Source organism: Diplotaxodon limnothrissa, linkage group LG5 (assembly GCF_057381915.1).
Source record: "Diplotaxodon limnothrissa isolate DT_005_m linkage group LG5, D_limnothrissa_male_GT1.1, whole genome shotgun sequence".
In the NCBI taxonomy this organism is placed as follows: Eukaryota; Metazoa; Chordata; class Actinopteri; order Cichliformes; family Cichlidae; genus Diplotaxodon; species Diplotaxodon limnothrissa.
Genome location: NC_140600.1, coordinates 9,995,605 through 10,023,214, shown reverse-complemented (window position 1 = coordinate 10,023,214; position 27,610 = coordinate 9,995,605). Strand labels below are relative to the sequence as shown.

General features: G+C 41.9%; 1 protein-coding gene across 1 annotated transcript in view; it reads right to left on the bottom strand.

The window, feature by feature from the left end:
* The window catches only part of foxp1b (forkhead box P1b), a 151,925-nt gene that overhangs the window by 25,027 nt on the left and 99,288 nt on the right, over positions 1 to 27,610 (bottom strand). The window contains exons 7-10 of the mRNA XM_085353010.1: positions 23,352 to 23,477; positions 7,013 to 7,150; positions 6,638 to 6,745; positions 3,063 to 3,210 (exon numbers count right to left, since the gene is read on the bottom strand). Coding sequence (XP_085209136.1) covers positions 3,063 to 3,210; positions 6,638 to 6,745; positions 7,013 to 7,150; positions 23,352 to 23,477 — 520 coding nt within the window. The remainder of the gene's footprint in view (positions 1 to 3,062; positions 3,211 to 6,637; positions 6,746 to 7,012; positions 7,151 to 23,351; positions 23,478 to 27,610) is intronic.

The following is a 27,610-nucleotide window of genomic DNA, read 5'->3' as shown; positions in this document are numbered from 1 at the left end:
TGCTGGAACTATTACCAGTAGCCCACTGCTGGATGTATCAATCACTGACAGGTCGGCTGCATTACCCGCCGCTGTCCCTGATGTGCTGCTGTTCTGTGAGCACTTCATGGCTCGCCACATTCTTTGCTTTCATATTACCGACAAATTTGTCTTGTCACTGTCCCACTGGCCTCTCTTAGACAGCTTAAATGATGTTGTGCAGCTAGAGGAACTCGCTCTCTCGCAGAGCAACCTCACAGGGTGAAGGTCCATTTTATTCGGGATGTACACAAACACCGGCCACCTTTGTGACACACACACACAGCCACATGTGCAAAAAACATGCAAACACCTTAGCAACGCGAGCCTGAGCAACCACTGACTCACTTATCAGGTCAAGAGGACAGGCTTTTTGTGAGGCAGGTGGGGGTGTTGGTTGGATCAAATTTATATTTATGAGAGTTATATCCTCCCCAAACACATTTTTGTAATTTATAACAGATAGCGCCTGGCCGCTTCCAAGACTTTGGACATTAATGTCAAAAGAATTTACGACAAGAGAAACAAATTACGCTCAAGATAATGTGAGAAATTGTTTTTCACTCAAAAGTGCTATCTACAAGTTTATACTTAATTAGTGCTATCAATTTTTTGAAAAGCTAATTCAGATGCATTCCTTCAGTCCAGAACAATGACTGTAATCTGTCTCAGCCAACAATGTACTGTACCAGACAGAAGAGTGATATATGACTGAGGTTTAAACTGCACTGCAGTACCCAAAAGGACACTTTCTTTAATTATTCTGTTTCAGTGGCCTATTATTTGCTAACCTTTAGCGTTTTCATTCTCTCTGTACATGAAAAATGGAGACAGAGGACCGTCTGCTATAATAATGGGATTTTAAAATAATTATATCGATATCTTCATGTTTAAATGAAAGAAATAAAAATCATCAGTTAGAAAGTCACCGCAATTTACTGCCCCCAAGTTTGAATCCATAATCACTGGGACCCAAACAGAGAAGATCAACTCACTGCTTCCGATGCAGTGCTAGCTGAATATTGCAGATTAGATCTGAGTACCATAGGCCTGGCCCGCTGATGCGTGAAAGAGTTTAGTGATGTGGAAAACAGAAAGGTCATCAATAACTTCAAACAGTCAAGCAGAAAATGTGTAGAATAAGAAGACAAACTGGGGGCCTGGAGCACTAGCCTAAGTGTTGTAACAGCTGTCGCAGACACAGAGTTAACCACGAGGGCAAACTAACCAGGTTTGACTGGTTGCAACAAAAGTGAAACAGACCGCTAATTGTATGTGGGAAGATTCAGTTCCTTATTTCGATGTTTATGCGAACAATAGCCTAGTTAAATTTTCCCTTTAACTACGAGTGTAACTTATTTTAATCTGCCGTTCGGCATGAAAATATATTTGCACGGAGTTAAAAGTCAGATTTTCTCTTAGAACATAAATTCTGTCATTTTATATGGCGTCTGTGACACAGTGACACGCGACTGAAATCACTATTTCAGTACCACGTAGCCCCAACAAAGCATAAGCGAAAACTGAAAAGGTAGCATATGAAGGAAATAAACTTAGTGCCCCCGCTCTCTGATAAGATGAGATGCCTCAGAGGTATGTGATGATGACACAAAATAAACAGGATGTTCTAAGCCTGTTGTGAAATCTATCAAAAGTTCAGTGCCTAGCCATATCACTCACACAATGCTTTACTCAAGGGGTGTGTGAGTGTTTGCCAGACATCTGACACAGAGCAATTCAGCAAAGCGCAACACAGAACACAGCAGTGCTCCACGCCTGTGCCCACGGCGATCGTCTATGAGCGGATGAGTTATTCCATACCCAGTCCAAACAATAACAGCACTGTACAAACCATGTTTGTGTTTGCCTATTACCTAAGCACTCTCCCATCCCCTCCCATTTTTATCTTATTATTTCAAAACTGTTTGTCTTAGCTGTGAATGAATAGTCAATGTCATGTTCTAAAACCCTTATGATGGCGTCTTTGTCACAGGGGGACCGCTCCTTAACATAACATTAAGGAATAAATGAAGAAATAAACTTCCTGGCCAAACAGCAAGTATTGACTTCCTATCAGGTTACAGGCGCTTTTACAGTGACAAGTTTACTGGCGGTTTCTGAACAATAGATCCAGTCTTCCTCCAGGCTAAAGGAGACTGACACCAGAATGCCAATCACAGGAACAGGACAATGAGCTGAAGGACAAAGTGTGGATCTCTGCTTCTGAGCAGTGGGATGTGTTACTTGAGTTAGTTCAGTGTTCCAAACTGAAATCGTGCAGCAAACATGTTTTGGCGTAAAGGAGTTAGATCCCATTTAGTAAAGGGGAGAAGCGATCGCTGAAGATATAAAGCGGACGTCGAGTCAGTATGTGGTTAGATACTTCTAGTGTTACATTCTTGGTCGAGCTCTACGACTATTCGGTGTGTTTGTGTTCAGCTGGTGTTGTTAAGTGTTTTTTAAAGAGTTTATTTGTGTAATTTTTCAAGTACAACACATAACTAAGCAGCTCAGGCATGACAAGACCAAGCAAGTAGGTAAGAATATCAAATACAAAATAATAGGCATCGGTTTCATTCCCAACTCTCACTATCTAAGACAATAGAACGCTTCCTGTAACAATAACATAAACAAGGTTATAGTGAAACTGGTTGAGCAATACAAAAGGTGCAGAGACAGGATAGTCCTGTTTAGAGACCCTGAAGAAAGACGTGCAAGATCAAACTTAAACTCCAGACATATATCTTTGTTGTTGGAGTGACATAGCTGATCCACAGGAAGAAAATATCTATTTTTACAGTGAAGCATTTATATTAATAGGACTATTTCAGTATGGAAAAATCAACATTTTATTCCACCTAAACCTAGCCCCCAAATTAAAGGCTCTTAAAATATGTGTTTTTATAGTGATTCGAGTGTTCTTCAGTTGCTGTGCTTTACATACAGCCACATGATAGGTCATCATAACTGCTTCATTGTGGATGAAATGTTAAAGCTGGTGGACAGGAAGATTGCTGTGCTGCAGTCACATATGAGGTACTAACCCTGAGTGAGGGAGTGCAGTGGCAGGCCAGTCTGTCCAGGCTGGATGCTGAGCAGTCCTTGCCTCTGAAGGTTGAGCAGGTGCTGCTGCTGGACCTGCTGGACCTGCAGGAGCTGCTGCTGGAAAGCCAACTGCTGTGCTGACACCTGCTGCTGGAGGCACACAGAGACACAAAGAGGCACACCATCAGCAAACACATACAAACCGTATGTAAAAGCACAACAGCCAGTGCAAACACGTACATTTGAATTTCAGGTTCCTTTGCATACACCATTTAAAAAACCCGTTTTAACATCAAGGTGACAGAGTTCACAGTTAGGGTTGTAAAATGAAGCACTTTAGAACAACATGTTCATTCATAAAAAACAAGGTTAATGGATTTAACGCGTGCTACCACGAAGCCTAATTTTCCTTTTTTTATTTTTTGCCTTTAGTTTGGTTTTGTCAGAGCCCACTTAAGACAGGTACGCTATACATCTCTCTCTCTCTTAATTAACGAGGAGTCGCAAGGCAAATGACAAACAATGAAACAACATAGTTAATCATTCATAATAAGAGCCACAGGAATTTAATTACAGCCATTCATAATTCAGCAAACAACGTGTGACTAAATCAAAGTGCTTAATAACCACCCTAGCAACTCTCACAACTCTCCCAGGCATGGCGCTGAGCTCAGGGATTCAGTCTTCCCCCAACCAGCGTGGCAAGCTGCGTTCAATCGCATGCTGTGGACGGTCTATGTGATAGCTGTTTTGTTCGTCTTACTGTGTTAAGACCGCTTCGTGAAGAAACAGTTAATGAAACAGTCGCGCGTCTTCACTTGATTTTAAAGTCAGGGAGATGAAAAAAAAATCTGGCTCTGAAAAGTGAAACGTGAACTTTGATGGGATGAAAAAGTGAAATAAGGGCACAGAAGAAAATGGAAAGGAAAAAGACAAAGTCAGAATAATAAATAGAAGGAAATTTGCTAATATCCCCAATCCGCCATGAGTCAAAACAAATGAGAGATGGAATTTAGATAACAGGGACACAGAGGAGAGAGATGACTTTTAACCCGTTCATCAACCGACGTTCTTAATAATCCACAGTCAGCTCAACAAAGTGTTGTTGCTGATTAAACAGGACCTAGCTGTACACCTTCTGTATTTTCTAACAGTTAAGGACATAACAAACACGTCTGAGACCCAACAGGACACTAGGTCTGTTTATGAGTATACAAGACCAGTTTGTCAAGCGGGTGGAAGGAGAGGTAGGGGCACTAAAAGCAGCGCCGTGCACCGCACCCTTTTACCAAACACAGGATACACCACTTTGTTTACTTCTCACAATTGAGTGCATACAAAAAAGGTCTCTGTGCAATGCGGCAGTCAGGTCACTGGCTGGCGGCTCTGAAACCACTGAAACAGCCAGATAAAACGGGTCCCCTCCGCCCACCCCTGCCGGGCTTGTCAAAAGGGTCGAGCGGCCTTCCTTTCTCTTCCTCTACCTCCCTCCTGCCCTGCACCCAGCCTGCTGCTTCTGCACTGGCTGACTAAAAATAACGCTCTGGGCAGCGCTGGCCCATTACAGCGAGCGGTGTCGTCTCATTGGATCAATCAGAGGAAGAAGGCACTTTGTCAGTGGTAACGGAGGGTCATAATTGAAGAGTAACTACATTCAGTCTCAGGCTCATGTGTGATCTAACCCAAAATGTGAGGGAAGAAAGTGAGACAGAGAAAAAAAGAGCGACTCGATAAAGATCACATTCAGGATGCAGGTGGCCTGTGATCCTCTCTGATGTGTTCTGTTTATGAACGATGGTTGGCTCTTTTTCTCCTTTCATCAGTGTGAGAGAAGTTTCTCTTGTCTTGAGTTTTTCTCTGTTCAGCAGCTCCTCCCTGACAGATAAAGATAATAGTGCTATGGGAGGGGGAGGGGGGCTTAGAAGGAACAATGTCTTTCATCAAAACGCTAAGTAAATAGGCTAAATAAATAGAGGGGTGGCTTTTGAGGGAAAAAAAAGGAAGAAAGAAAATGGAGTGCTGCAAATGAATTTAACTCTCTCCCCTTCATATTTTTCCTCTAGTCCCGTCAGCTGACAGCAGCTCCTGTGCACTCTCAGCATGCAGACACATTAAAAACCCCCAGACCCAATAGACCAAATAAGAGGTTAACAAGAAGTGGCACGAGGGAGAGAAAAATACAGTCCCTGACAAATGATAAAGAGTGGCACTGGCAGCCCTTTATTGTCAAGCTTCAAATATAAAGTTAAAGATCTTTGAAAAACTAAATTTTGATGTCTTTAAAATAAAAGAGGCACAAAGCAACAACAGGGGGTTATTGTCTGGCAGCCACAGGGGATTCACTGCATAATTCTTATTCTGTCTTTTGATGGCTGCTAGAAATGCGACTGAAAGAGAGAGAGAGAGCGAGTGCGATGGAGAAGAGAAAGAAAACATCGGCAGAAGGGGAGAGCCTCTCGAGGCTGCATCCATTTCCTGTGATCATACATAATATGCTTCAAAAGTAGTTTTTTCTTTTATTCTCATGCTCCATTCAACTGATCAATTGCACCTCCTTGTCTGCCCCCCTCGCCTCCCCCTCTTTTTCTCCCTTGCTCCTCTAGTGTTTACATCAGATGCGACTTGGTGACAGGCCCTATCTGAGGCCGAGGAGCTCTGCTGTCATGTTGATTTATGGGAGCATCATGCCACAACTTGTCCAAACTGAGGCCCGCAGTTCATTAATTAGGGAGCTACGACTTTGAAGTTGGGTGCTTCGACAGCACGCGGACGTGTGCGGGAGTGAGCATGCGTGGATGAGCGTGGGTCCGCTTTTAACGCCGGGCTTAATTTTCTGTGTTTCCTTTACTCTCCAAACATTGGAACTCAACGGGGACAAGAGTGAAAATTCACAGATCGTCTTTGAACTTCTTCTGACCGCACAATAATAATTTGCTTCGTCCACAGTGATGCCTGTATCCGCCTGTCATTAACACGCATTAAGCCGCTGCCTATGAGCAAGCCTCGCTGCACTACGGGGAGCGAAGGAGGGAAAGCAAGAAAGAAAAATGGTGAAAAAAAACTCAACATGGGCAACAAAGCTGGAAGCGCTCTCTGCACTGATATCTCACAATTACATGCCTTCTTTTCCTCTGCCATTTCCATGTTAATTACCGAGAAAAGCCTCTCAGATTTATATGCTCTGTGTTTCTGCCTTTCTCCCTTCTGCCTTTCATTATGTCCTACACAAGGCTCAGAGGAACGGTCATCTCTTTGTTGCTTAGGACACTTGTTTACTAGAAAAAAAACTACAACAATGGCCTGAGTCTTTTCTGTAACATATTATACATTTAATGTGGAGACAGGTCCAAAAAAGAGACACTGGATTCTTAGCACAGTATAAGTCAGTTGTTACCATTTATCCAGCCAGTCTGACATGCTAATCAGAAGCATGAGTGCACTTGATTCTCCCCCCGTCTCTGCTTTAACCACAGGCTGAAAGCAGATGGAGTTGAGGGAGGGAGCACGCATGCCTTCCGTACTCTGTCTGGCCAATGTTTGGTAATGGCAGGCGGCTGGAGTGATGTCAGCTTACCTCTTTACTCTGCTTGCTGCCTGCATGTTGCTGCTGTTGCTGCTGCTGCTGGAGGAGCTGGAGGTGGAGTTGTTCCTGCTGCTTCTTGTAGAATTCTTGGAGTTGCTGCTGCAGAAGAGACGGGAGGGTGACATGTGAAGCAAAGTCTATCAGTCATGCAAACCTGGCAGTGGATTTTGTGAGAATTTTCAACACTTTGAGGGATGCTGTCTTTGAGGCTTAGAAAAGAAAGGAGAATAGCAGTTCAAAGTGAATTTATCTTTGTGAAACATGGTCTATACATAAGAAGATTTTCATTTCAAGCTGAGACATTCACCATCTGAAACTTGATGGCCCCGTCTGAAGAAGATTACTGGTAGCATGAATGTACGTTACCTGTTGTAACATGAGGGCCTGTTGCTGCTGGAGAAGAACCTGGAGCTGCTGAGGGCTCAGGACTTGTTGCTGAAGAATCTGCTGCATTTGCTGTGGAGTTATCACTTGAGGTGTCATCATAGCCACTGACACTGGAACCTGCACACACAACAAGCAGATAGCTGTTAATTAGTGCAGGAAGCAAAAAGCAATCCATCCTCAACACTGGCTCCTTCTTGTTTACTGTCACATGTGTGCTACAGCCTACAAGCAAGGTAGGGTAAAAAAATGTAGCTCAACAAAAAACAAAGACACACATTAGACAAACATAATAGACTATAAGAGGCTTTGATGCATTCTAGGAATTCATCTCAAGTGTCATCTTGAAGTGTTGCAATCTGCACATGACCTCCAGCAAACATCTAACACACACATTTCGCCCCTCTAACCATTATGACACCACACCAGACTGAGACAGGCTAAAGGACACAAGAGAGCCAGGCGTGGGTCAACACGTCCACCCCGACTTCCATCCTTCCACCTTCCCCTCTCTCGCACATACCCCCTCCACAAAACCCGATATGATCTGCATTTACAAACGGCGAAGCTCCAATAAGCATCGCCGTTTGCACGACGCGGCAAATGTGTCATACCTGAAGACGTGAAAGATTGCCTCCAAAAATGCTGTGGTTCGCTTGTCGCGCATGCACGACATGTCATGTGAGAACATTTCATTAGAGATGCTGTCAACAGCGATCTATTATTGTGAAGATATAGAGCGCCTGGAGGAGGAGCCATGGTGAAGAACACACGGGCCCCTAACTAACTCCCTGCAGAAAGGTGTGAGTGCATGACTCCTCAAAACAAGTGATTTGTTGTGACACCGAAAGAGCCCCCACAGTTGTCAGGGTGCCTTAATTGCTCCAGCGACATAGGGGACTTGGAGTGTGTCTGGATGCTGCCACTCACTGCTATGATGTGCAATACCATTAAAAGCTCCTTTCCCTGACATTTGGATGACAAACAGCGATGGAGATATGCTTGTATACTGCGGCGTCTTTGCAGTTGTTAACATGTTGCGGCTGTGGTTTTTTTTGTGCACGAATACATTAGTATCTGTGTGTGCATAAGCGAGTATTAAAATGTACTCTTTCAGGCTGATGTCAGCAGCCGATAGAGCAGACATAACCGGTGACAGACTGTCTTCACCAAGGTTACCCAAATTGTGTGGTCACCTTAAAGCTAATGACACCCCTCTGAATTTTTCATGCTTTTCTGAATGCAATTTAGCTGTTTAAAATCTCGTCCGGTAACGAAGGGGCTTTTCTTGACACACGCCCTGCATCCATATCACCTTATTCACTCTCCCCATTGTAGCATAAAACAAAAACAAAGCACTGCCATAATGAACAGCTTGTAGTGAAAATGCAGAGGAAAGGGCAGTGATGTCAAACAGAACGGAGCAGCTTTGATGCTCTCTGTTAACTTTATTGAGCCGTGCCAGACTACACTGGGATATGTTCTTCCAAACCCAAGAGAATGAAGGAGGGTCAGCCCCACCCAGGACCAACACACACTTCACATTTCTTATTTTCAGCAGGAGGCGCAAGGGGTGCGAGGAGGAAAATGCAATATTAATTCCCCCCTGTATTATGTCTTAATATGCAGTTCATCTTGACTTTTGCACATGACTTGTCCTGTCATTTGCATAGCCTCGGCCTCCCATTTCCTAATTTCACAGTCATTATCCAGCGAAGTCCTTTTTTCTGGGCATCACTAATTTTGATGAACTATTCTGAAGGTCAACCAAGCAGCCTGGTCTTGCTGACATGCAAACCCGTACATGATGTGATATGCAGTGCACGTCGAAATGTGGCATTTACCCCCTCCAAAAGAGGATAAATAAAAATGCCCCCCCCCTTTTTTTTCTCCACAAACTTCACTTTTACTACATGCGTAAAAAATCTACTCCATATTAGTCACGCTCTATTTTTTACCAGCGTGTAAAGGCTGCAAATTTTGTCTTCGTTTCAAATGTATAATCATTTTGTCATGCCATATTACACAGTGTGATGTGGAAAAGGGGAGAGCAAACTTCGAGTTAACACAGAGGTTTTATACACTTAACCAGATCTCAATAACTGTCGATTTCATTACAAATTACACAGAGATTTCCTTCAGTGTAACTGTCTTAATTCTTTACACCTGAGGTGTGTATCTCATCACGGTTTCACACTTCGCCTTGTCAAGAGCATCTGGCTCTCAGTAACTACAGTTAGAGCAGCCTCCTCCGTGAACAGCCCCAGCAAGAGGCTATTATAGACCCCCATTTTATTACCCATTACTACTGAGGTCATTAGCAGCAAGAGGGATTGTATGCTTCTTAACCTATTGATCAATGTAACTACTACCATTTAATCCTGTGCTGAAGGAGTGAAAATCTGCCTAAGACTGGGTCCTATTGAGTGGAAGGGCGGGAGGAGCACTTTAACTGAAAAATATTGCCTTGGCCGCTGTATCGTGCCCATTTAACGCAAACACAGGACGCCAGTCGCCATTTAGAGCACTCCCATATGGTGCACTCCCTTATCTCTTGGATAACATCATGACTCCAAATGATCCACAAAAATATATCACCATCTAAAGATAGTCTAAAAGGAGACCCGTACTGGGCTAATAACTGGAGGGATCCACTGAGCCCAGCTCTAATCTACTCCACCAATATGAGAGTGTGAAAAAGAGGACATTCTGAGGATGCCAGAAATAGCTGACGTTTATGAATTTCATGAAGGTGTGGTGCTCTCCAGGTGCCTCCCATACATAAACATTCAAACCTGGAACATTCTCACACAGCTGCACAGTGACTGGAGGCAATATACTGTACCAGCACAGGCCTGCTGGCCAAACACACAGATGCAGACAAACACACCCATGCACAGAACTGTGGCATGTTAACTGCCACAAGTACATACAGGCACACGTGCAGCCCATAATACATTGTATATGAAGAGCAAAACCACATTTTTCACATGCACAAAAAGAAACATGCACGGCACATTGAGTATAAAAATGTCATACTATAAAAAAAACATTTAAAAAGGAATTTAAATGTTAATACTTAACATGATAAAATTATTTTTTTTAAAAAGTGTTTTCCTCAATTTGAAAAAACTAAAAAATTATTAAAATATTCCTCTTGTTTACTGCTCCACTTCTGAAAAAGCGCCAGCACACAGTACAGGAAACATTTGTCATAAAGGGACACCTACGGTGGGACAACGTCTGTCTGTGAGAAACTAACAAGAGAAGAGTGCAAAATGCGATAATCTAATGAGGGAACACACCCCAGATCTGAAAACATTTTAGAGTCACTGATTCAGAGTTAATGAAGATCCCCCTCCTATCACAAGTCAGAGGTCAAAGCACGGCGAAGAGGAGTAAGGTGAATGAGGCTGCACGATAGCGCCTTTTTTCACACTAAGGCAATTAAGAGGAGCAGCAATGAGGGACGAGGAGGTGAATGTCAGTGAGCCCGACAAAGACGTTTCACTGAAAGATACGAAGACGCAGAAAAAAAAGGGGGAGAAAGAAAGAAAAGCAGAGAGAATTATCAAATTTTCATTTGTATTCCCTGGGGTCGTGTTGTTTTGTGGGGGCATCAAATGGAATGGAGAAGTAAAAAAGAAATACCAGCCCCAGTCCGTTTGATGCTGTTGTTTTACCTTGGCCTGCTGTGGCGCAAGGAAACGACTTCCCATCCCGACTATGATCTCCTGCATGAAAATGTCGCCAAAATGAGGATTTCACGGGAGCTATTGTACTTAAGTGATGTGTGAACATAATTAGTCGTCGACAAGACTGGAAAGACTAATTCCACATTAGCCATTCAGGTTGATTGAAATCTTTGGAGTGGAGAGAATTTCCCCTAAAAAATAGATTCACACCAATAACCTTTCCCCCTAATAATAATTGTAACAACAACAATAATAATAATGATTATTGTAATAATAATAATAATAATAATAATAATAATAGTAATAATCAGAATATCTTGATTTATATTTTGTTTGTGGTTGTCATTATTGGGAAAACAACACAATGTGAATTATGCAGCAGAATTTAAATGTAAAAAGTAGGACACAAGTACTAAATAATCCCAACATATGTTAGACCACCATAATTCCTTTCTTGTCATCCACAATCAAGCTGTTTTAAAAATATTTACAGCTCAGATAAACAGGATAATCACAGCCACATTTACCATGCACTATATCTTCTGAGTTCGGGGCGGAGATGTGTGAGGGGGAGCGAGACTCAAATTATTTGCAACAACTGTAAAAACAAAAGTTAAGATTGCGTTTTAATTAACTCGACGACTACAAACAAACAGGTTTTCGCCGGAGCTCGACCCAGCATCGGGTTTAAACAAACAAACTGCACGGCAACGTGAGCAAGCTCTCGCCCCAGCAATAACAGCCGAGCTGCGACCTGGACGCCGTTTCCCACACTGGAGGGAGCCGCCACTGCAGGTGACCACCGCTGAGGGAGCGCACATAGGTCGCCCTCCCTCTTCCCCCTCAAACGCACACACTTGTGCCGCATCACGATCACACTTTGGTATTTAAAATGTTCACTTTTGTATTAAAAAAAAAAAGAAGATTTGACTTGGATTTTATAAAAAAAAATGAAAATTGTGTTAAAATATTATATTAAAGGTGGTTCAAATACTTCTGATACAATTCTTTGTTTCTTTTGCTTACAAAAAAATTAAAAGAAAGGAGTGTATCATACATTTTGGTGTGTGACTCACTGTCCTGTCATTCTTTCTGACCTTTTCAAGCCACACCTCCAAGTATGTATTTTACAAGGTATTTTGAGTTCTGAAACCAAGCAAACCAAATTCTCGGTGAGTGATGTCCTACACACAACTGTTCGATGTTTGCACCTTTCCCGGAAACATCTTACGACCGCTGTTCATATAAACTGTGCGCCCGTGATCTTTAGTTCACCAGCTTTACACGGTTACGCAACGCTGCGTGTTTTCAGATGCATTATTCGAGTCAGTTGAGATTTAATTAAGATCACAGCCTCTGAAATCCCTTTCAAATGAAAGTGTAGTCAAAAGACAATGGCTGACACATCCTCGTACAGATTGTTTCTATTCTCTGCACACCAGCAAGGCAAAGCTAATCCTTGTTTCCATGACGGCAGACAAGAGGGACACAAATTATGTTGCTTCTTGACACTCTTAATGTTGTTTTTAAGTGAACAGCCAAATAATTAAATTATATAAATTATATTGAAATAAATTCACACTGACAGCAGCATGTTTTTGGAATTAAGTAAAAACCAGTATATGGAGAAAAAAAAAAGAAGAAGTGTTTCAGTCCCAATAATCCACCCTTATTTTCTAGATGCAACATGACAATAGGCTCCCTTTAATACTTTAGAAATATATAGGCTGGGACTTAGATGAATGGTTAAAAAGACCTTCTGCCATAAAACACTCTACACCATGTAATCTCATCATTATCCTACCATCTCAACCTTTTGAAACACATGGCATCTCAAGTGTAATGTTAATCTTCCCCGTTTGAAACAGAGATGCACATTCTCCAAATAGCAACGGGCAAAAAAAAGAAAAAAAAAAAGGAAAAACGATTGCAAGCCTTTTTCAAGTAAAAACATGTTTTAGTCGGGAAAGCCAGAGAATAACAGCAGAGAGCAGCTGGTGGCTCACTATATCACTGCTAAACTATTCCCCCGTCTCTCCTCTCTGTCTTGCCTGCCTGCTCCAGTACAAAGCAAAGACCGTCCCTGTAAAGGATATCCCAGTGAGCCGTGGGGCTCTGCAGGCTACCCCCGTGTGCCCCCCTCTCCGGGTACACAGCTAATATCTGGTTGCCTATGTCATGGTTTAGAAATGACAGGTGCTGGCAGCCCCTCGCCTTGACAGGCCACTGCACAAATAACGCCCCAGCCTGAAAGGGCTAATGCACTACTAATGAACAATAAATCAACTTTGATTACAAACTGTCAACCCAATCAGCTCGCACTCCAGCTCTCCCAAACTGCGAGTCTCGGCTGCACAGCTGCACAACATTACGGCGAACACTGCCCTGTTTAGGCTTCGCTGTCCTGCTTCTCAACTATCTGATAATCTGCTCCATCTCTCCTCCTGTCCACTTTCTTAGCTGTGAGAGTTGAAAGACTGTACCAAAGGGGAAAAAAAGTTTCAGAAATGCTGAGAAATACAACAAAAACACTTCAAAAAAGGGAAAAAAAACACAAGTTCTTCTGTTGCTATATGAGCGTATTACTTAAATGACTGCAGTAAAAATACTTGAGGTCATTAAACAACAGAAAGTCAATAACTGTCTTCTGTGTAAAACCTCAAAACTGCCAAGGAGGACTCAAACTTGACAGTAGAAAAATGGAGCAAATTGACCACAACTTTCCCCCTTAAATGTATTTTGCAATCCTTTTATTGCAAGTGCCGACACACACGCATAGGCCCGCACCAACATTCGCACACTAACTTTTCAGAAAGACATGAGCGATGACATTTAGAGTGACAGCGTGTCTCCAACGTGGTTTGGGGTGACGGTGTCAAATATAGAGCTGTGCCAGCCACTGTCTTAATTCACTGTGACACCATGAGGAGACTGAGGATTAGTCCAGGCCATTAGAGCAAGCAAAGTCTGACCAGCACTCATTAACTCTGGGGAACAAGTCACAAAATACACAACTAGCAAAACATAATTTGGAGAAAACAAGTACTCGCACACCCTTAATTCAAGGATGTAAACAATGAAGCTTAACAAGTATTTTCTAAAAAAAAAAAAAAAAAAAAAGAGCAAAATACAAAAACACACACAAATGAAAGTAAAAGAGCTGGCAAACCTGTCTCCTGTTTTTCCTAGAACTTTCCATAATTTGAACGTGTACAGTATTAGATCCTGCTTAACTGGTTAGCTCACTATCAGCAAAGTCAACAAAACTAAACAAACACTGTAAAGTGTCAGTGAGAAACTTCATGTATGTGGTTAGGCAAGGCAGAGGAAACTGTTGCACAAGCTTACAGTAAAAAGCCAAATTCCTGAAAACAACTAACAGCACAGACAAACAGAGACATCATCTCCATACAGTCTTGCTCTGAAAGGCAACACATTTAGAGACAATAAATCTAACATACATGACTTTATATATTTCTCTTAACACAGCAAGCATGCAAACTGACAGCATCTTAACAACAAAGTAAACCCTGGATAACTACTCTTCCCATAGGAAGAAGCATGACAAAATTAACCAGCTACAATGACAGAACGTCAACAATGGACAGACAATAAAACTCCTTTTCTCCCTTTCCCTCTTCAAATTAAATTGTCAAGTTTTTTCATACAAGAAAGCTGGCAAAATCACAGAAATCAATCATATTGACAAACCTGACAAACTCCATTTAGCTGGCAGGGTAAACAGAGTGCCGGGCCACGCGGTGTGGAGTGAAGCAGAGCGGAGAGTCGAGCAGCGAGGGGAAGAGAGAGAGGGAGGGAGAGAGAGAGCGAGTGTGAGTAAGTAAGAGAGAGAGAGAGAGGTAGGGGCGCGCAGGCTGGCAGGCAGAGAGGCTGAGAACAAGCGCTGCTGTGCTGTGGAGTCTCCAACCTTCCTCAGGATACAGACAGATTGCACGCACAAGGTTGCTCCCTGGCTGACAAGATACAAAACTATCCAATCAACCACGCCCTTCTCCACCAATCACAACCAGCCTTCTAAACATAATCAATTCAAATGGGGCCACACAATAGGAAGCCGCGGGCTGGGCTGCAGGTGAAACTGTGCCTTTGTGTGGGGGCCCCTTTAAAAAAAAAGGAGAAAGAGAAAGAGAGAGAGAGAGGGAGAGGCAGAGAAAAAAAGGCACAGTTGACGGCTGTTAACCCTTTGACCCCTGCCGGGACTCGGGCCGTGCAATTGAAACAATGGGAACTTAAAGAAAAGAGGCCCTTTAATTAAACAACAGATAAGTAAACACAGCTATCTAGCGGAAAGAAAGAAAACTGGCCTTGCTATCAGCCTCTTTATTGTTCTGCTAAATGGAATTGTTTACAGTGCTGGAACAAAGGCACAACTCATTTTACATGCTGAAAACACTAAATGCACACAAACAATTCACAAGGCTTTGTAGCTATTTTCTTCCTTTAAAATTTCCCAAGAAAAACAAATTCTATTTTAGCCTAAAATAATATAATTATGAGATTAGGGTAGCTTTGTATTTTCTGTACTAATGCCAATCTTTTTATAGTTTGTACTTACAGAGTTTACTATAGGAATCAACCAGTAATAATATGCAAAACCAAGTTTGCGAGTATTCAGCCATAAAATCAACCACAGCAGCATAAAAAAAATTTCAAACCAGTTTTTAAACACTTATCCCTCAATTTGGCCTCAGACAAGCTAAAACCACTTACATTAACAGCTAACATTACACCAGCTACCAGGCAATCCATCCAACTCCATCCCAATGAGAGCAATTAGCTGTCATGATATCATCACACTCTTTAACACCCGTGTGCACTCAGCAAGTGGAAAAGACAGAAGAAGAAAACAGGACCCTGCCACCTACTGGAGATCTTACTGAACTCCCAGGGAGAGACAGTAGGGCGAAAGCCCTGACTGCTGACAACCTATATGTCTTATCTTTCAATTGAGCTACCTACTCCTGAACAATATTTATAAACATTTAATTACATTCCACTCTGTAGCACATCTAAACATGAGAAAATGGAATGAGTTCTTAATCAGTCCCACTTCTGTAACAACATTAAAATCAGGGTTACTAAGTTGTGCAACCCACTTAAAAGAATTAGACAAAAGCACGAGGAAAGATTAACACCTCACTTTGTTAATTATCATGACAATAAACACAGAGCTGAATAACAGAGCTCTAAAACACAGCTCATATCAACAGCTATAAACCCTTGGCCAAGGATGAAGGAATGTTCATGGGATACATTCCAGTCCGCAAACACACTGGTAAAATAAACAGAGCGCCTGCATAACAAGCCACTGCTCTCATCTGCTAATAACTAACAATGAGCTCTGCTAAGCTGGCCTGACCTATATAAATTATTGACTGGGACACCTCAAGTGTCAAAAGTGACAATTCCAATACGTATCATAGTGAATAATTAAGTGGAAGAAAAGGGGCTTTTATTTTCTATCTGACACCCTCAAGACGCCTCACACAAAAAGAGAGTGACACGCAGCCATGTGCTTGCAACTACACGCATGCACACGCAAACACGCACAAAGTGGTTTAGGCTACGGCCACGCTATTCTCCCCCGGCACTCTCCCTGGGGTGGCATGTCGGCGTATTCTCAATAAAACACCTTCTTAGCAGTAATAGGCCACTGTTCTCATTTCAACGCTCCCAAAGGCCTCATGATAAATTTAGCAGACACACAGTTCAAGCTTCTCCTCTCACATACTGTCTTTCTAATCCATTGCCTCTGTGCCTGCGCCATGTAAAATAATTACACATATGTGTCGATGTGATACACACCCTATGTGGATTTTTTTTTGTTCCTGTGCACACAGAAACATCAATATTCTTGAGCCTTGAACCCGTCCCTTGTGATAGTTTACCGAGAGTACTGAGCGATTGTGTTCATGACAGAGTGGATGACATTATAAAATACTCCCATTTCCTGCTCGAGTTAGAGTGAAAGTATGAGTTAATGTCTGGCCTGAGCTATGGCTGAAGATAACGACTCGGCTCCAATTACAAAGCCTTCCCAAAACACTAACGCAGCCAGTGAATAAGCTGCACCGGCATGCCAACCAGTGTCTTACTGCTACTACATTAAGACAAGTAGGGAAATGGAGTGGAAGCGGAGAACAAATTCATTCTCATTGCTTTTCTTGAAAAGCGCTGGTGACCTGGACCATTGTCATGAGAAAACAAACACACCCTTTTTTCCTCTCCTCTTGTGTGTTTGGAGTATTTTATTGTTTACTGGCAGAGACTCAGCAGGGCAGGTGTGGGACCTATATAAATAACAGCTGCTCTATTTAATATAACCTACATAACATATTTTTTCCCTGTTATTTCCATTTCAAATGTTATTTCAAAAGTACAAAGCTTTTAAGAAACAATTGTAAATCGAACAAAGTGTGTTTTCCGAGCTACAGCAAAACTTCACACTTTGCAAAGTTCAGAAAGAAGTGACTTTTGATTTAAGGGGAAAAAAACTGTTATTTGGTGACCCACTCACTTGCACTGACGCCGCACGGGAGAGCGCTATGTCATTTCTGCAGCAGTAAAACAATAGCACAAACAACTTTTGAAGAGGTGGAGAGTTTCTATTCAGAGCCAAACCAAAACCGATCGCATCTTTTATTTATCGTGTTATTATTTTTTTCTACACTTCTGTGCCCTTGTTCCTCTCTCGCATAAAACTCTTGCATATTGTTACTGTTTATTAAGTCAATCAAAAATAAAAGACAGCGAGTCCGCCTTTAAATATCTGCACACTACTGAAGGAGTAAGTCACATTCTGAGCGAATGAGGTTATCACCCGGAGCAGAGAGGACTTACAGCAAGTCACGCCTGACTCACCATGTTCCTCGTGGTCTATTATATATGGCTTTGGTTATTTACTTTTAATTTTGACAACCAGGAGCACATTGTTTAGTCAGCACATGTGAAGTCTGTATTTGCAAAATATTTCCTGAGATGATATGCCAGCTAGTATATAACGGAGCTTCCAGTGCGCACTAGTGTGGTTTTTCACTTAGTCAAAACAAAAACACTTTTGGGTTTGAGCAACATCGATTTAGGGAGGTGGGGGAATTTTTGTCTTGTCTTTTTTGGCGATTGATTCATCTTTGATTTAAAACGAAAACCATATTAATACAAAGAAACCCAGTTCTTTTTACTAAGCAATAACAATGATTCTGCGGTGGCTGCCAGGGTTAAAAGAGCGTCACAAGTAAACCTAAAGCTGCAAATAAGTTACTGAGCGACATTTGATATTTGGGTTCTGCTATGTACCAAAATAATGCATTATCATGGGCGATGAGCTATGCATAAAATTTACAGTTAGTTATCAGATTTGAGTAGAAACCTGTCTGCCTTTGGGTGGCTCCTGTCATCGCTTTTTAAAGACTAAAGAGGAGTCTAATCACGAACTACATTACTTTGGCTTTTTCTGCACACTATATGGATAAAGCGGTTAAGCACAATTATGGTCTGCTGTTAAACATCCAACACAAATATAAAATGCTCCAAATAAAGCCCTCGTGTCGACCTGTATATCTGTATCACTCTTCTGCTGTCTAAGCAGTAACAGTTTACTTTATTCGAGTCTTAACCAAAAGTGAAAATGGAATAAGAGAATTGCCAAGCTGTCAAAAGTGTGCATTGACACCCAAAGAGAAACTGCATTGTGAGCTGATGCTGACTTGACTGCACCTTGCATAGCTGTTAGTGTTTATAAATGCTATGGCTGACTGTGCACCCATCCATCCTTCTACCGCTCTCCAAAGGGCGTGTGAATCACTCCAAAAAAAACGACAAGCATTAAAATCAAGACGTAACGCCAGAGGATGACATAAAGATACGACAAATTTCAGGGGAAGTGTATATGTTTGTGTATCCGTGGGGATGACTGAGTGGGGTGGAGTGTTGCGAAGGCTGACTGCTTGAAGGGAAACATCAGGCCTCCAATGAATACAGAGGGTCCTGCAAACAGCAGAGTGGCTCCCAGCTCTGTGACTGGAGTCAATTCGACAGTCATCAACTTGGCCGGGCGAGAGCTCCCACCGCCACCACCCCCCTCCCTCCCACTTGGCTATGTGGAATCAGGACAGATGACTTCATTCTGACAGGATTATCCCAAACCTGGTTCTAATATATACAGTACACATAATACATTTTTACAATATGACAAGCAAAACAAGCGACCATAGAGACGGCCTATTCCCCGGCACCGGTCTTGGCTTTGTGCTGATCTTTCCTGACAGTATTTATCACCTCAAAGCAATGCACACATCAGAATGAGATTTCATTACAGAATCACCTTGAGACAGCCCCTAACTGAATAACACACTGAATTGTTGTTGCTATGATTTTATGAAGTGACTTTCTTGTGAATGGGCATATCTCTGCTAAAATGTTTAACGACTTCCCTAAGAATGACTCACTTCAGTAACAGCGGCGTGAAATCAGGCTACAAACGGCATTATCAACGACTATTCCTTCTATCACTATGCTCAGCACTTCTTTTTCTTCATATTTCTGGTCTATAATGCTTTAAATATATTTATATGTCACTCTAAACTAAATCTAAATGCACAGAGATTTTTTTTCACACAATAACCGACCCATGACATGAATCTAGAGTCCTGCCTATTGTCACCTCGCCACTGGGCGATCGCTGCTGTGCCACTTTGGGCCACTGGCCGGCCAGACTGCGGAGGCACCTCGAAGTGCTGCCTCAGATCAGCCTGCAGCACTGGCTGAGCTCCAGCTGACAGGCTTTGGCCTAGTGCTCTAATGACTTACAGATTGGAGCTCTGTGGTATACATGTGTCAGGACAATGCCATGGGCCTACTGCAAAAACAGTAGGAGAGGGAGGGAAAGCCGCCGGCTTCTCCCTGTCCTGTCAGACAGAGGCTTGGCCCCTGGATTGTGTCACATCACGCTTCCCCCCAACAGACCACAAATGAAGGATGTGAAAAGCAAATGCGGGGAGGAGGAGGGGCATTGGAGGGGAGCTCTCTAACTTAAAAGGCTTTCATCCTGTAAACTGAAAAGACATTATCTTTTGACCTGGAGATGCCCTCCGCGAGGCTGTACACTATGGTGTGAGAACAGAGTGAGCAAAGGAGAACGAAAGAGAGAAAAGAAAAGGGAAAGAAGAGAGGATCGAGGCTTCAGCTGGTAATAGTGTAGATAAGGAAATTGTCTGGTTTTTAAACATTATCTGTAGTTTCTCTGTCTGAAGAATAACAAGTGATGCACCTTTGACATTATGAAAATGTTCAGCGAAATATTTATCAGTGAATTGTGAATAGTGTTTCTCATTTAAAATAGAAGGCCAACACATAATTACAATAAGTGCAAAAACTTTTAGGGTAGAAGATGATCTTTACTTTAATATGGACAACAAAGCTCTCAGTAAAGCAATCACTTTCCCTCTCCACAAGCAAACTACCTCTGCTAAAAGCCTGAATTGTTAACACGCTACATTATGCACCTGCCTCTCTTCAAAGCAGCCGTTCATGTATTCTCATTACAATCAGCACAGACTGACAGAAATCAGTCGCTGTCATTCAGCAGTAGATGCAGGAAACTGGCTGCTGGCCATGTACCTCACCGTACTGAATGCTGATCTTAAACACAATCCTGGATGGGAAACAAGCATAATCTGGATATTACACTCAGAGCATAGACACCATATTGACACAACATCTCCTGCCCGGGTGCCACATAATCCCCTGTAGTAGGTGGATGCGTGCACAGGTTCCCTTGGAATGAGGTGTAGTTAACCAGCCGGTCTCGTGTGCATTGCCACAAACGAGCATCAATTCCCCCCCTCCCCCCACCTCGGTGCTGGTGGACTATCAGCGAGGGTCCGACAGTGTTGTTCCTAATTACCTATTTCTCCACTCCTGATCCTGCGGCTGGCATAATTAGTTACCTGGGGCTGCAATCCAATTTGAAGTGATGACAAGAAAGTGATCCATGAAAAAGTAATAAGTTAAATCCAATTTCAGCCTGCCTCTAATTAAATGCACATGGAACTAATGAGTCAAACCCTACCATTTCACTGATAATGGTAATTAGCGGGGTGGGAGTTGCCGGCTCTCGTCGTTGTGCCACTGTAGGTGTGAAGCGCAAAAGGTAAAAGCGGCATGGATTCTTTTAATTACATGTGTCATTCTGTCAATGTAATTTACTGGCTTTTTGACCAGTCAAGTATGTTTAGCTGCTTTCCAGCATGCATAGCAGCTGTTTGTATATCTAGCATGATTAAAAGGCCTCTAGGCTGCTGAGTATACAGCGCAGGCATCTTTATCCAACGGCAGGGGTGGGCGGTACAGGGGTGAGGGGGCTTCGGGGGCACCCCTGCTGAAGATATAAAACCAAAGAGCCATTTAATGCTGATCAAGGATTCTGAGGCTTGTTTGACTCATATTTTTTTTCCCTTTAGTGCTCTGTGCAGGTCAGTTTTTTTCCTGGATGTTTCATATATACAGTGCTTCATTATTTTTGACTTGAATGAATTGGAAAGTGAGTCACATCTCCAAATGAGTAAAAGTCTCTCTGCACATCTCCTCGTGCCTAATAGGAATAACACTGAGATGAATGGAGTCTCGTCTGCAGATCAGGTGCTTTTATGAGGTGTCAGCTTACTACACAGTCCCATAATTGTTGGATCATGTCTTTTGATGACCCAGTCCAGCTCAACAGAGAATCATTATCCAGGCTGTGTGATGGAGATAGTGAATGTTCTGTGTGAAGGAGGCTCCTCTAAGCACAGGGTTTGTTCTTAAAAGAGAAAATGACTATCTGGTGTTTGAAAAAAACAATGTTTGCGATATGGAACATAACAGAAATGCCACCAACTGAAAACGTTAAACTAAATGCAATGCACACTTGCACAGAATGGCCCAGTGATGTCTGCGCCTGAATACTTATCCTTGTGTGTGCACTGCTAGTGGTTGGGCTGGGTTTAATTAGTAGAATATGTAATTTGGAGATAAACAAACACTCGTCTGGACTTGTGGTTTTTTCATAATGGCAGTTTCAACTCAGCAAAATGTAGCATAGGACATTAGAGAGCAGGCAATTTACAGCGTTAGTTAGATACTACAGTGAGCCTGAGCTCTCTTCACAAGAACTGGGCAGAAGAGGGGAGTAAGAGAGGGGGGGGCAGGGGGAAAGGGCCCGACTCTCTTTTCAATAGCTGAGTGACAGCTTGGCCAAGCTCTCTGTATACATTAATAAATTAGAATTTTAATTTTGTCTTTGTCTGCAGGAGATGGTTTAGTACTTTACTATGTACCAACAACTGGCTGTATGCTGGAATCTGCCGTTGTGGTCCCCTCTGTTGACCTCTGCAGCACAATTCCCTGGCAGGCTGGGGAAACTGTTTAGTTTGATCCTTTCAACTTATTTGAATCCTGACAAATATGCACACAACTGAAAGGTCATCACAGTCATATTTCATCCTCTGGAGCTATTCCGAAGACATCTGCACAACAAAGAGGCTTTTCCACAACCTGACATTAGACCTAGCTGCTACAATAGCTCATTAAAAAGGGCCCCCAATGGGATAGTAAGGGTATTAAATATTATATATATACACACACAGAGAGAACAGGGCCTCCGTATTAATTACCAAATATGCCCTGAAGTCGTTTGCAATTTCACACTGACACAAACAACCGCTCCTTGTTCAAACAAAGATATACATCTCTGAGGCAAATGTTGCATCAGAAATACAGCACTGTCGATCTTAAAAGCAAGATGAAAAAACAAAACAAAAACCCCCCGATTTTTTCCCCGCTGTTTTTTTCCCTTTGCATTACAAAGGCAGTTCAAATAAGTGTCCCACCACCTGTTTACCTCTTAATACCTTTGCATTCTCCCACCCCGTGCTCATGTCTCTCTGTTCCAGCTTTAAACCCTCCACCTGGAACACACACCCCACTTGCGGTCTGCTCTAGAGCACCTCCTGCTGCCAGAGGTATAGACTAGCCTCTTCTTTTATTTCTGCTGTATGCATGAGTGTGATGAAAAGAAAGCAAGGAAAGAACAAAGCCAAACTCCCTTTAGCGGGAGGAACTGAGCTCTTTCTCTTCTAGCTTTTCCTCTTTTCCACACTTTCTCCTGCTTACAAACTTCCTAAACAAAATGCAGCCAATAAGGACAATCCTGTCTACTGCGGTAATCTCAAACAGTGATAATCCAGATAATACTGGATGAGCTCATGTGATCTCAACCGGCCACAATGAGATTTTTCTGTGTGTCTGGCCTCTAAACAGAACCCCTTTCTGCGTAGTGCTACCACCTCCAGTGCTACCTGGATGACACAGGGTTGAGCGTGTGTGCCGCTAAATCACACATAATGCGTGAGCATACATAACTGCAAATGTTGCACTGCCAATATTAATTTCCTGTTTGTGAACTTAGACTACTGCTGTACTTTTTCTCGCACACTATGTTCTAGCAAGAGTTGCACAAGTTCACTTCATTTTTTTTAATTATCTGAATAACCACAAAGTTAAATAACCAAGCCATCAGATAACCCTGAGTTAAAATATGAGAGAACATCTGAGAACGACAACAATACCTGCAGGCTTTGCTGCTTGTTGTTGGCTTTGGGGGATTTGCGACCAGTATTTTGCTGAGACTGCAGTTGCTGTGGCTGGGATTGCTGCTGTTGCTGAAGAAGTATTTGCCGAGCCATTTGAAGAGCCTAGAAGAGAAATTAAAAAAGAAAAGTTACGTCCCCGGAGAACACTTTGATGCCTATTATCAGTGCAGACGTAACCCTTAGAGCAATATTCTCATTGCCGTATGAAAGATAACAAAAACCACAGACCTCCTTTCATGTTATCCTGTTCGGTGTCATAAAGCTAAGACTGGCATAAACAATGCTTAGATGTCAAAACAAATTCACAGACAGAGAAGACCAAAACAAGTCATGTTCAGCAATCCAGAAGAAATATTTATCTGTTGATAACTCACACTTACAGAAAACACAAATTGTCAAAGACACAAATCAGTTCTTTAGATCCTCCTTTAGCTCGGTCAAACTCCCCTTCAGAAAGCAAATAAAAGACTTTATAGAGGCCTCAAATATCTGTTAAAGGACACGGCCTTCTCAGTGGAAAACAAAATACAGTGCAGTCACATGTTTATTGCTCCAGCTACTCCCTTTTCCCTTACGATAAATAATCAAACATGCCATCCAGAGCAAACAAAGCTGGAGAAAGCTAGGGGGAAAAAAACACAGTGGTCTTGAAAACGGTCAGCGATACCAAGAAAAGCAAGCGTTGTGTTCCCACAGTGAGCTGGCCAGCCTCACACCTCCACCAGTAAACCATCTGGGTAAATAACTGGCCTCATTCTTTCCATGTTCCTCAGACGATTGCTCCCACAATTAAACAAACAGTTAGGGGGCGCATCCAAACTCATCTCATATACGGGCAACCTATTAGTTCTTCTGTCAATTTCTTGAGAAGTTTGTAACCTGCAAAAGTAAACGGTATAAGAGAGGGAGTAGAAAAACAGAAGAGAAAAACGTTATAGTCATGTGTGAAAAAGTGAGTGAAACTTGTGAAGGACTGTGTGAAAGTAAGATATCAAACAGGGAACGAGCAAACAGAAAGCTGTGTGTAGACAGAAGAAAAGACGTGCCAGTAAAGTCCTAATGCCAGACAAGTCAGACGGTACTTTAAGTCCGAAAGGGGAGAGACAGCTAGGGGTATGAAGAGAACAGCTGTGTGACCGTTTGTGTGTGGGCGTACGCGCTGACCCTCCCAAAAACACGGCTGTCCAATGACATCATGAGTCATAAATATGACCGCAGGCAACAAAGAGGCCACACTGCTGGCATGTCACCGTGCTCGACTTTTAAAGGAGAAAAATTCTCCTTCTCTCAGCCTATCTGTGTCCTTCTGTCACGTAAAGATAAATGAGACCAACATATCTCAGTCTGCATGCCTAATTGTTTTTTGCTTTGAAAATTGAGAAGGGGAACCCCCTCAAAACAATCACACTCATAAAGAGAGTGTCGAAATTCAAACTAAGAACAATGTGAGCAAGATTCACTCCCACACATGACGGCAATATTTACATTTTAGGCATCAACTTTTTTACTCCAAAGCAACTCACAATTGCAACTTCAAATCGCAAGGACGTGAACTTAATTGACACTCGGAGGAGATCGGAAAAATACAAATGAATAATAATATTGTCTCTTCTTGTCACGCAGACTGTAAAAAAGAAAAATAAATATTAATAAAATAGTGAGAATTGCTTTTGGGAATTCATGGAATCCCAAAGGCTTTTTGTTTGATTGGTTTATTAAAGATTATTTTATTTTTTTCCATCTTAAGATTTTAGTGGTTGAAAAAATTTTGTTTAAATTATATAAGAAGCTAAAAATCTGATATTTCACGTCAATTTCCTATGCCAGTTACCAAAGTCAAAAGCTTCTAAAACAATATTGATACCTTAAATATATTTAGGAAACGGTGGTGTTATCTTCAGTGTGGTAGCTCTCATAATCTCCAGGTTTTCTGTTAGCACTACATACTTTAGGACTAGACATTCAAATGTGACTTCAAGATGTACTTGCGCTGTAATACCGATATGTGATAAGGAAATTCAAAATGAAATTCAAAAAAAAAGCAAAGAAGCAGTAACAAAATCATTCACTACGCCCAAGGCGTGGTATTACGGGCACATTGAAGAATAAACAAAGTGTGCTGTTTTCTTTTTCCTTGTAACTGATGACACATGCAGTGAAATGTGTGTGTGGTGTGTGAGTCTGGGTTTACAACCGAGGGTGTTGGAACAAAGAGAGTTGAGTCAACAGGATATGATAGGAAGTTCAGACAGTAATGGATGAAAAGATACATTTCTGGGAAGTCTTTCCTCACTGTCATCAGAGTATAAAGAAAAGAAAAGCGCAGAAAGAAAAGGGTCTTTTAGGGAAAAGTAGATAAGACTTGTGACAATGAAAATAAAATCTTTATATTTTAGAATATAAGTATATATTTATAGCTTACTCAGTGCATTCCATGCATGCCAAATTAACCCAAGGCTGTTTAGTTGTGTGTATCACACATAGATAGTAATAATATGACTATTATGACTGCATTAAGGTGCCTCAGCTTAAAGCAAAGGAGTCACAGGCAGTTTAAACAATAACAGCATTCTGCCACATTGCATGAAACGAGAAAATTACCAACACAGCCTTCCACTTTTCACGTCAACAGCTTCATCAAATTATACTTCCAATTAAAGTAAGGGCAATAATTATGTGATCGTGCCCTTGAAAACACAGTCGATGATCATCTTGACATAGGCAAATTAACTGAAATCACATTGCAGCCCGACAGCAAATACGTCGGCGTAATGAGAATCTTACTTTTGACGGTCAGAGCTGCAACAACAGTAAACACATGTTGGCATAAAGAGACTAAAAGGTGAGCAAGCTGAGATGCTGTGTTGTGAGGTCAGCATCGGGGTTAGGAATGTTGTTTTCAGCTCATTTTAGAAAACCTGCTGGAGGTGGCATGTCTTTGAGAGGCCTAATACTGGGTTTAAAAAAATGTATTGTGTACCGTCATTGCAATGTTTACACACCACCAACTCCTCTGTTTCAGAGGTCTCATTCCCTTCCCCTCCACCTCTGGAGTTTATCTTCTTTTGATCTCACATTCAAAGGAACTGGATGCATCATACACATGCAAGAGCTGCCCCAGACAAAATGTGATAAACTGGAAACTAGCACGCAGACTCTGAATCATGGTGAAGTGAAACATCTTATTTTGTCGATAAGGGCTAAATGAGTGAGCTAAAAAAGTGTTTAGGCTAGTTCTCTCTTTTGTAAAAACAAGAGAGAAAAATTCTGAAATAATGTTGTTATATTTTTGGTTTTATAAACAAGACATGACTTCTCTTATGGTGTACAGCTGTTAATAATCCCTGCTTGTCTTTGCCACACAGCAATAAAGCGAACATCTTTGGACTTTGGATCTTAAAGACGTCACTCTGATCGACAGTTCACACTACCGCTTCGCACCAGCTGACTCACAAAACAGGATTTCTCAAAACCCCGCTACGTATCTCCAAGATTTTGATTCCGTGATGATTTGTTATTCTTTAATGTGGAAACTAATTTAATAAGCCCATTTTGTCTTACAGGTGAAGTTCAGCTGGTTTTGTGGATTGAACCATGACATATGTGTGACTTAAAACTTGTACTCTGACAAACAACTGATAAACAACAAAACTGAAGGGGAATCGACACACACAGCCACTAACAGCGATATGGTGACAAGAGATCACAGATAGTCAATGACTGAGCAACTTCAAACACAATCATGGTTGGCGACAAAACTAATTAAAAAAATCTATTTTATACTTACACTTGAAGAGTCCATTATATGTAGAGTTTGATTTTTAATGCCTATTGGCTACTTTGTCAAAAGAAGAATATACCAAGCAATATTCACTTCAGTCACTTCAGTGTCACAAGCAAAGCAGACTACATGTTGTATTGTTGGCTACAATAGCACACAAATGTCTTCATGACCTCCAGCCATCAGTTATTAAAGACTACTGATGGCAGGTTCACTAAAACAACAGAAAGATTCTCAAAGTTTGTAAGTTATCCGACTAATGTGGCAAATGTTGCCATTGGTTGTGATGACATCTCCACAGGCCGCAGCTATATTGATCTAAAACCAGTAAACAAGGACCTGCGTATTACTGAGCTTTTATTTGTACTATGGCCTAATGCAGGGGTGTCCAACTCCAGGCCTTACCAGGCCTCTGGAGAACTTCAACACATGTTGAGGAGGTCATTTAGCCTTT